This window comes from Scylla paramamosain, chromosome 45, assembly GCF_035594125.1.
Source record: "Scylla paramamosain isolate STU-SP2022 chromosome 45, ASM3559412v1, whole genome shotgun sequence".
NCBI classification, from domain to species: Eukaryota; Metazoa; Arthropoda; class Malacostraca; order Decapoda; family Portunidae; genus Scylla; species Scylla paramamosain.
The window spans coordinates 4,212,501-4,222,436 of NC_087195.1; the positions used below are offsets into that span (position 1 = coordinate 4,212,501).

Below are 9,936 nucleotides of genomic sequence, written 5' to 3' on the forward strand. Positions count from 1 at the left end.
TGTGTGATAACTGTCACATTTATTTGTTATTTGTTATTAAGATAGTCATTAATTAATTTTCTTTGTTTTTCTCTTGTTGTCTTTCACTTTTCTTTTCCTCTTATCTGTAGTAGTTTTAGTAGTTTTGTGTACTAGTCGTAATAGTAAGTGTAAATGTTGTAGTAATAGTATTTGTGTGAAGAAGTAGAACTGAAACTATAAAGTGGAAAATCCTCTCTCTCTCTCTCTCTCTCTCTCTCTCTCTCTCTCTCTCTCTCTCTCTCTCTCTCTCTCTCTCTCTCTCTCTCTCTCTCTCTCAGTAATAGTAGTAGTGTGAATTAACAGAGAAAACGTAATGAGTCAAGGTCTCTCTCTCTCTCTCTCTCTCTCTCTCTCTCTCTCTCTCTCTCTCTCTCTCTCTCTCTCTCTCTCTCTCTCTCTCTGTCACCTAACACCCCGCCATGATCCCAAACAGCTGCCTCTTTGTTTACATTTATTCATTCCTTCATTATCCTTCCTTCATTCATTCATTCCTGCATCTCTTCTCTCCTTCCTCTTCCCTTCCTTCCATCCTTCTCTTCTCTCACTCTTATTTTTTTCCTATGCTCTTCTCCTTAAGTTTATTCATTTATGTGTTTTTATCCTTCATTTCTTCATTTATTCAGTTCTTTCTCTCTTCATTCCTTCCTTCCTTTCTTCCTTCTTGTCTCACTCTTCCTTCTTTTTCTTATTATTTTCTGTTTATTTATGTATATTTTTTTATCTTTCATTCTTCCTTCATTTATTCATTCGTTCACTCCATCTCTCTCTCTCTCTCTCTCTCTCTCTCTCTCTCTCTCTCTCTCTCTCTCTCTCTCTCTCTCTCTCTCTCTCTCTCTCTCTCTCTCTCTTCCTGATTCCCTGTTATCTTGTTTCTGTTCTTAATTTTGTCTATCCTTCTCTTTCTTCCTTCACCCTTCACTCCTTCCTTCCTTCCTTCCTTCTATCCTTCTCTCTCTCTCTCTCTCTCTCTCTCTCCTCTCTCTCTCTCTCTCTCTCTCTCTCTCTCTCTCTCTCTCTCTCTCTTCTTTCTTTATCTTTTTTTCTTCTTCTTTTTCCTTCTTTCTTCTTTTTATTCCTTCCTTCTTCTTTCTCTTCCCTTTTTCTTATCTCCTCTATAATTCCCCTTCGTTATTTTCTTTCTGTTCGTGTTTTCTTCCTTCGTTTCTTTTTAATTAGTAATTTCTTCCTTCTTATTCCTTCCTTTCTCCTCCTCTTCCTTGTTCTTTCCTTTGTTTTCTATTGTTTTACTTCAACTTTCTTTTCTTCTGTTCTCTCTCTCTCTCTCTCTCTCTCTCTCTCTCTCTCTCTCTCTCTCTCTCTCTCTCTCTCTCTCTCTCTCTCTCTCTCTATCAAGAAGTCATTTTAAAGAGACTTAGGACAGATAAGGAAACGAATAAGAGAGAGAGAGAGAGAGAGAGAGAGAGAGAGAGAGAGAGAGAGAGAGAGAGAGAGAGAGAGAGAGAGAGAGAGAGAGTTTGGGATTTGGCAAGGGAGAGGAAAGTTATTTTGGGTTGGCGGTGGGGAGGAAAGAGGAAAGAGGGGAGAGAGAGATGGGGGAGGGAGAGGGAGAAGGAGAGGGGAGGAGGAGGAGGAGGAGCAGGAATGAGAGGGTGTGAAGAGGAAGAGAGAGAGGGGAAGAGGGTGAGTGAGAGGAAGAAATATAGAGTGAGGGAGGAAGAGAAGATGGACGAGGAGATAACAGAGAGAGAGAGAGAGAGGGGGGGGGGATGAGCTGTGTTCAGACATAGCACACACACACACACACACACACACACACACACACACACACACACACACACACACATATGAATCTGAAGCTTTGTATCTCGGCTTCGAAAATTCTCTCTCTCTCTCTCTCTCTCTCTCTCTCTCTCTCTCCTCTCTCTCTCTCTCTCTCTCTCCTTCCTTCCTTCCTTCTTTTTTTTTAAAGTGTTTGATGTTTACTCATAATCTATTAGTGTTAGCGGCTCTCTCTCTCTCTCTCTCTCTCTCTCCTCTCTCTCTCTCCTCTCTCTCTCTCTCTCTCTCTCTCTCTCTCCTCTCTCTCTCTCTTAATTTTTCTTAAACGACTTCTTGAGATGACATGAGAGAGAGAGAGAGAGAGAGAGAGAGAGAGAGGAGAGAGAGAGAGAGAGAGAGAGAGAGAGAGAGAGAGAGAGAGAGAGAGAAAACGTGCATGGCAGGAAGTAAGATAATGAAATAAGTTTTAAATTATCACAAACCTAACTAACTTAACCCTTACCTGACACATAACTGACCCAACATACCCTACCTTTCTCCTCTCCCTTAACTAACCCTGACCTTACCTGACCTAACGTAACATCGCCTCCCCTTTCATTGTCCAGGGGGGTAACAATCTTGACCCAACCTTACGTAATTTATGATAATATTTTGAACTGGGCGCCTTCAGTGGGTCTTGTTTTCAGGTTTTTTGTTGCCTTGGGTGAGATAGATAGATAAATAGATAAATAAGATAATAAGAAGAAAGGTAGTAGTAGTAGTAGTAGTAGTAGTAGTAGTAGTAGTAGTAGTAGTAGTAGTAGTAGTAGCAGTAGCATCTCTTCCCCTTCTTTCCCCTTCACCCTGACCTATCTTGACCTGACCTGACATCTCTCCCCCTGCACAGTTCTGGGAGGTGATCAGTGACGAGCATGGTATTGACCCTGTTGGCCAGTTTGTGCTGGGGGACACTAACAGCCCCATGCAGCTGGAGAGGATCAATGTGTACTACAACGAGGCCTCTGGTATGTGCTGTGTGATGTGCTGCAGGGGGGAGTGAGGCAGGAGGGGCAGCTGTGGTATTAGGACTGTTTTTCTTAGTATTTTTATTGTTTTTATGTGAATGGAAGGTAATTATCGGGTGTTTTTTTCATATTATCTTCTTATTTTTGTTTTTATTTATTTTTTTGTAGAGGTGATAAGTGAAAGAGACGAGACAGTTATAGTATTTCCATTGTTCTTGTTGTTTTCTTCGTGTTTTCTTGGTTTAATTAGTTTTTCTCTTGGTTTTCTAGGATTCGAGGATAAGGAAGGTGATGTAGCTGTAGTGCTGTGACTGTTTCTCTTGGTAGCTTATTGTTTTCTTGTTTTCTTATCGTTTTTTGTAGTTGTTTTTTAATGGAATGTTGGTGGAGAGTGAGGTGGTGTAGATAAAATATGTAGACTTTATTATTTTTTTTTCTCGGTTTTGTATCTTTTTTTTTTTTTTTTTATAGGAATGAGGAGTTAGAGAGGGGGAACAGTTATATTATTCTACTGTTTATCTTATTTTCTTTATTCATTTAATATTTTTCACATTATGAGTTATTTTTTTTAAGTTCGTATCTCTCTTTAATTTGTGTATCCCATTGTTCGCTGATTCTTTTTTTTTTTTTATTCAGCAACTATTTTTTTTTCTTTTCTACTCGTTCCTCATTCTTTTTTCCCCTTCCATTCCTATTTTTACCTTCCCTCCCCTCTTCCCTCCACCTTTACCTTCCTTTCATTCCTCCACCTTCACTTTTACCTCCGTCTCTCCACCTTTCTTCACCTAATCACCTGTCCACCTTCGCCTAATCACCTTTACCTTGCTTCTTCACCTTCATCTGTCTCACCTTTCCTGATCATTTTCTACCTTAACATCTCTACCTGCAATTAATCTGCTTTTTACCTGCTTGTTACCTGTCCACCTTCATCTAATCACCTTTATTTTATCTTACTTCCAATTTTTAACTATTTCCTTCACCTATATTTGTCCACCTTATCTCTTTACATCTTATTTCTCTTTGTAATTTTCCCTCGCCGCTTCCTTCCACCTTTGCTATTTCTTTACCTTCATCTGCCTCACGTGCTGCAGGGGGGCGGTACGTGCCTAGAGCCGTGTTGGTGGACCTGGAGCCCGGCACGATGGAGGCAGTGCGTTCAGGCCCCATTGGACGAATATTTAGGCCTGACAACTTCGTGTTTGGCCAGAGTGGTGCAGGTAAGAGAGAGAGAGAGAGAGAGAGAGAGAGAGAGAAAGAGAGAGAGAGAGAGAATTTCTACCGTTTTACCCCATGAAACTTGCCAAAAATTTCCACTTTTAACGCGAAAAATTTGAATATAATAAATTTGTCATTGTTTACCCTTAATAATTTCCACTTTTTTTATTTTATTTATTTATTTTTCCAAAGTTCAACGTTTTTTGTAAAGTACAAATTATCATTGCTGTCACCATCATTACCATTACCACTATTCGCACCACCATTACTATTATTATGAATGTATTCAGTTTGCCCTTGTTAAATCCTACTTTCTTTTGAAAATACAACGAAACTTCTATATTTCATTTACAACCACCCCCCTTTTTTCAAGTACAAATTAACAAGTAAATAACTACCTTTTATCATTACCATCACCATTATTACTATTATCATAACTATTACCCTTTTGGACCATACATATATTCTGAAACACTGCGCCGTATCTCCACTACTTTCAAAATACTAAGTTGAGGCTAGACGGGTTTTTTTTTTAACTGTGTGTGTGGTTCTAGTGAAAAAGAATAACAAGATTTCTACATTATTAAGAAGTAAAGTAAAAACACTCTTGAAAACCCGGCTAGTCTTCACTATGGTGAGAGCAAGGAGTTTCTGAATGCGTGCCTAGTAAAAAATCCCCGTTTTCTATGACGCAGGGAACAACTGGGCGAAGGGGCACTATACTGAAGGCGCCGAGTTGGTGGACGCCGTGATGGACGTGATGAGGAAGGAGGCTGAGAATTGTGACTGCCTCCAGGGGTTCCAGCTCACCCACTCCCTCGGGGGCGGCACAGGGTCAGGCATGGGCACGCTGCTTATCTCCAAAATACGCGAGGAGTACCCAGACAGAATCATGAACTCCTTCTCTGTCATTCCCAGCCCAAAGGTGAGAGAGAGAGAGAGAGAGAGAGAGAGAGAGAGAGAGAGAGAGAGAGAGAGGTGTTTTCTTATGTTTTATATTTATTTTTTTATCTAGTAAGTGTATTTCTTTGTTAAACACCTTTGAAAACTCCAATACCTTTCACTAGACCCTTTTAAACTATCACTAAAATAACTAAAACACCCTTGAAAATGCCAATACAGAATCAGAACCTGCTAAACTATCACTAGACTGCTAAAACACCCTTAAAACCCCCTTAAGTACCTGTAGACCCTTTAAAAGCACAGATGCAGCTTATAAACTGTTAACCCCTTCATTACTAGAGACACCCAAGCTTCATAAAACCTGTAATTATTGAGCAAAATGAAGTTAAGGGCTGCAATATTAGTGGCGAGTGGCTGGAGGTGATTTTGAATGCCTTCGTCACAGCAATCGTCTACGTAATGCAATCCATATTAAAGGTAAACTGTATCTGGTACTGCTTTGGATATTCTGTGTTAATATTCAGAGTTGTAGGTGAAGGTGGAGTCACAGATGTTATGGTGTGTGTTGCTGGTGCTTCATAGTTTTTACTTATTTATTTATTTATTTTATTTATTTATTTTTTTTATGTAGGAAGGCACCGGGCAAGGACAACAAAATTATAATAAAAAAAAAAAAAAGCCTACTGAGGTACCAGTCCCCAAACACTTGCATCAACACGGAAAATAAAGGAAAGAATTGAAGTTTAATCGTGTATTTTCTGGAGTAATTAATTATTTGACTAGTACAAAAAAAAAATAGGCGTCTAAAAAGCACTTAGCGATTATGGGAAAACTTGTCTAGCAGTAAAAATGTTAAATGTACGAAAGTGAAGATGGTGATTGTGGGAAAACTTATCTAGCAGTAAAAATGTTAAATGTACGAAAGCGAAAATGGCGATTGTGGGAAAACTTATCTAGCAGTAAAAATATTAAATGTACGAAAGTGAAGATGTCGTGTTTCGCTCCCCAGGTTTCCGACACCGTGGTGGAACCGTACAACGCCACCCTATCCGTGCACCAGCTGGTAGAGAACACTGACGACACCTTCTGCATCGACAACGAAGCTCTCTATGACATCTGCTTCAGGACGCTTAAGCTCTCCTCGCCTTCCTACGGGGACCTGAACCATCTTGTGTCTGTGAGTCTGTTCACCTCTCCAGTGCAAGAGTTAACTAGTATTCTCAGTCTTTCATCACTTTCTGGTACATTTTGAAACTCTTGCTTCTGTATCTTCTCCTTCCTTTGACTTAAGCTCCTTCAAAGGTTTCAAGACACTAATCCTTCAATATTGACTTTATTTTTTATCTATTTATTTATTTATTTATTTTTAAGGATTGGTACCTCTGTGGGACCTCCATTATTATTTATCCTCTTATTCCCTATTTCATTCATTCCCTTACTCTCTTCCTTCTCCTTTTCCTCGTGTTCTACATCCTCCTCCTCCCTTTGTTCTTTATTCTTCCCCTCGTTTTGTTCTCCTTTCTCTCCTCCTCCATCTCCTTGTTATTCCTCCTCCTTATCGTTATTTTATTCTTCTTTCTCTCCTCCTCCATCTCCTTGTTATTCCTCCTTATCCTCGTTTTGTTCTTCCCCTTACTATCTCTCCTCCTCTTCTACGTAATCCTACTCATGTCCGTCCATTTCTTTATTTCTCTCCTCCACCTGTCCTCCTTCTTCGTCATTCTTGCCTTTTTTCTCCTCTCTTCCTTCTCTTAACCACCACCATTGTCATCATCACTCCCACAGGTCACCATGTCCGGCGTCACCACGTGCCTGAGGTTCCCGGGACAACTGAACGCTGACTTGCGCAAGCTGGCCGTGAACATGGTGCCCTTCCCTCGCTTGCACTTCTTCATGCCTGGGTTTGCGCCGCTCACCTCCAGAGGGTACGTGGCTGGCTAGCTGTTTGCTGGTTAAATAGATTTGAAGCTCGTTTTCTATGTTGTTTCTCGTTTTCTCACTTACACATTCCCACACACTGACAAACTTTCTCCTCTCCTCCTTCCGTCACAGAGCGTACGTCTGGCAGGCTGTTGGGTGGATTTGAAGCTTGTTTTTTGTTTTCTATAATTTTCTCACTTATACACACATCTACATGCTGGCAGACACTCTGGCTGGCTGTTAGATGGATTTGAAGTTTTTTTCCTCTTTTTTTTTAATGTTTTCTCTCATTTTGTCACTCATACACATACACACGCTGCAAACACTCGCTGGCTGGCTCTTGGATGAATTTGAAGCTCTTTTTCTATGCTTTCTCTCGTTTTCTCACACATCACACCCAGGTTAACACTCCTTTCCCTCCCGTCAGGTCACAAGACTACCGCGCCCTCACAGTACCAGAACTCACACAGCAGATGTTTGACAGCAAGAATATGATGACTGCTTGTGATCCCCGCCACGGCCGCTACCTCACTGTGGCCGCGATATTCAGAGGCAAGATGTCCATGAAGGAGGTGGACGAGCAGATGTTGTCTGTGCAAAACAAGAACTCCGGGTAAGAATCTTGAGTTACTGGTTAATCTTTTTGACTGACATTTGGTACATCTCTTAATTACCAAACACTCTGAGGCATCCTTACTTGTTCTACGGCCACACCCAATCTTTGAACTGGGAAGAAATTGCAAAATGTATTCTTTTTCATGGCTAACTTTCTTGTAGATGCTTATAAAGACTTCACGCATTGCTTCTGGTGCTGCTAATTGTTTCCTGTTGCGGTGAAAGGGTTATTTAAAGGGGTAATGGTGATGAATAGTAGTGAAATAGTGTAGTTTGTTAGTTTGTGTAGGGTTTCATTGACCATAGCTACTAATTATCATCTGAAATACGTTTTAAACCAGTGTAACCAAATAGCAATGGGTCTTCATGTTATTAGTATTAGTTTTCAAGAGTGTGTGTGGACTAGCTCTACGTGTGGCCCTCCTGCAGGTACTTCGTGGAGTGGATCCCCAACAACGTGAAGGTGGCGGTGTGTGACATCCCTCCCAAGGGCCTCAAGATGTCTGCCACCTTCATTGGTAACTCTACCTCCATCCAGGAGATTTTCAAGGTAAACTTTTATTCTGTGTTTCGTTCATTCAGAAAAATAGAAAAAAAAAAAATCGAGGTAAACTATTCTGTTTTATTGATTTCTAAACCCAACATTCATTCAAGAAATTTTCCATGTAAACTGTTATTTCATCATACTAAACTCACTTATAATAATATAAAAATAAATAAATAAATAAATAAATAAGGTAAATTTCTATTATATTTTATGAGTTACCAAACTTAACTTTAGATTTTCAAGATAAACTGTTATTGTCTTGCTATGAACTACTTATAATTCAACATTCATTCTTGAAATTTTCAAGATTTTTTTCCTTGGCTCATTGTAAAGGCGTTTTTATGATGCCATTGATAGTTAAAGGCGAATCGAACCTACTCATTTTTTTTATTCATCTTGATGCGGCACAAAAATTCCAATGACAACCGTGTACACAAGCGGCTCGAGTCAATTCGAGTCATGCCGAGTCAAGGCGATTCGGAGTCAACGACACTGAAGCGCTCCGACTCATTTTTCACCCTTCACGGCGAGTCAGCCGAGGAACAGCCACCACGCTACCGGACTCGTGTGTCGCGTGACAACCTTAGCACGTATTGGGTGTGTGGTGGTTTCCAGGGTGTTGAGAGTGTGGCCTCTTGCGGTGAGTGCCACTCCCTCATGACTGGTGGTAGCTGGTAGGGTGGTGGTGGTAGCAGTACATAACAGTAGTAGCGGTAGTTTGGAATATTCCTTTGCAACCACACACTTCCTCGTGGTTGCGCTCATTCTCTGCTCCTACGCCGCCTGAGCCACAGCAGCACCACTGTTTCAGCGAGGGTGTGTACGTCCACACTTCTGAAAGCCGCGGACTCACTGGGAATGGTGCTGATTCAAAACTACTTGAGTCAAATGATTTTTCATGAATAAATATCAAACGCAGCCTTAATAATAACCCTGATGAGAGAGCAAGGCATTTCAGAGTATGCCTTGCCTTCTCTGCCCAGTATATTAATTTTGTGACCCCGTAGAAATGGCGGCGAGAGAATACCTACCGACCTACTTTATCTCCATTTCCAGCGCATTTCTGAGCAGTTCACGGCAATGTTCCGGCGCAAGGCTTTCCTGCACTGGTACACGGGGGAGGGCATGGACGAGATGGAGTTCACGGAGGCGGAGAGCAACATGAATGACCTGGTGAGCGAGTACCAGCAGTACCAGGAGGCCTCTGCTGATGATGACGATTATGTGGACGAGGAGGGACTCGGGCCAGAAGAAGAGGCGGTGATGGAAGAACAGCCACAATAAACTCATACGAATTAACACACACACACACACACACACACACACACACACACGCATTGGTTTTGTAACTCGTAAACGCCACAAAGGATGTTCTAATCATTAACACGAACAGGAAAGCAACAAGTGATAATAGAGAAAATGATAAACGAAAAATCAACAAGCATTTTTCCTTAAGATAAAGATTTGATACGAGTTTATCAAAACGAACCATTTTATTTTTAATTTATTTGCTTTGAGTTATATGAATGGTTTGTTTTACGCGTATTTTTATTGTTATTATTTATTTATTCATTTATTATTATTATTATTATTATTATTATTATTATTACTTTACATTGTTTTTATATTCTAGTCACTAAAGTAATTTTGTACTAAGTAAAACTCAAAGTTCCTGGTAAATAAGGAATGAAAAATTGCTTTAATATATTCTTAATTATTTATTTTCTCCTTTTTTTTTATTCATTTCAATTTTTTATTCTTTTTTTCAAGTTTGTACATATTGATAAAGAACAAAGTAATTTCACACTGCCTTGAGAATTAAATGAAGTCTCTATCGAACGCATAATTTTTGTTCTCCTGACTAGAATAGTTATTATTTTGTTAATTTACAATAAAAAAAGGAGTATCGTATGCACTGCACGTTTCACTTTCGTACCTTATAGTTTAAGTACGATGTTGTTGTTGTTGTTG

General features: G+C 40.1%; 1 protein-coding gene across 1 annotated transcript in view; it reads left to right on the forward strand.

Annotated features, from left to right (window-relative positions):
* Positions 1-9,879, forward strand: part of LOC135094381 (tubulin beta chain-like) — a 14,740-nt gene extending 4,861 nt beyond the window's left edge. The window contains exons 2-9 of the mRNA XM_063994419.1: positions 2,648-2,765; positions 3,857-3,982; positions 4,676-4,905; positions 5,893-6,060; positions 6,669-6,808; positions 7,231-7,416; positions 7,848-7,968; positions 9,022-9,879. Coding sequence (XP_063850489.1) covers positions 2,648-2,765; positions 3,857-3,982; positions 4,676-4,905; positions 5,893-6,060; positions 6,669-6,808; positions 7,231-7,416; positions 7,848-7,968; positions 9,022-9,249 — 1,317 coding nt within the window. The 3' untranslated portion in view covers positions 9,250-9,879. The remainder of the gene's footprint in view (positions 1-2,647; positions 2,766-3,856; positions 3,983-4,675; positions 4,906-5,892; positions 6,061-6,668; positions 6,809-7,230; positions 7,417-7,847; positions 7,969-9,021) is intronic.
* Positions 9,880-9,936: the final 57 nt, after the last annotated feature.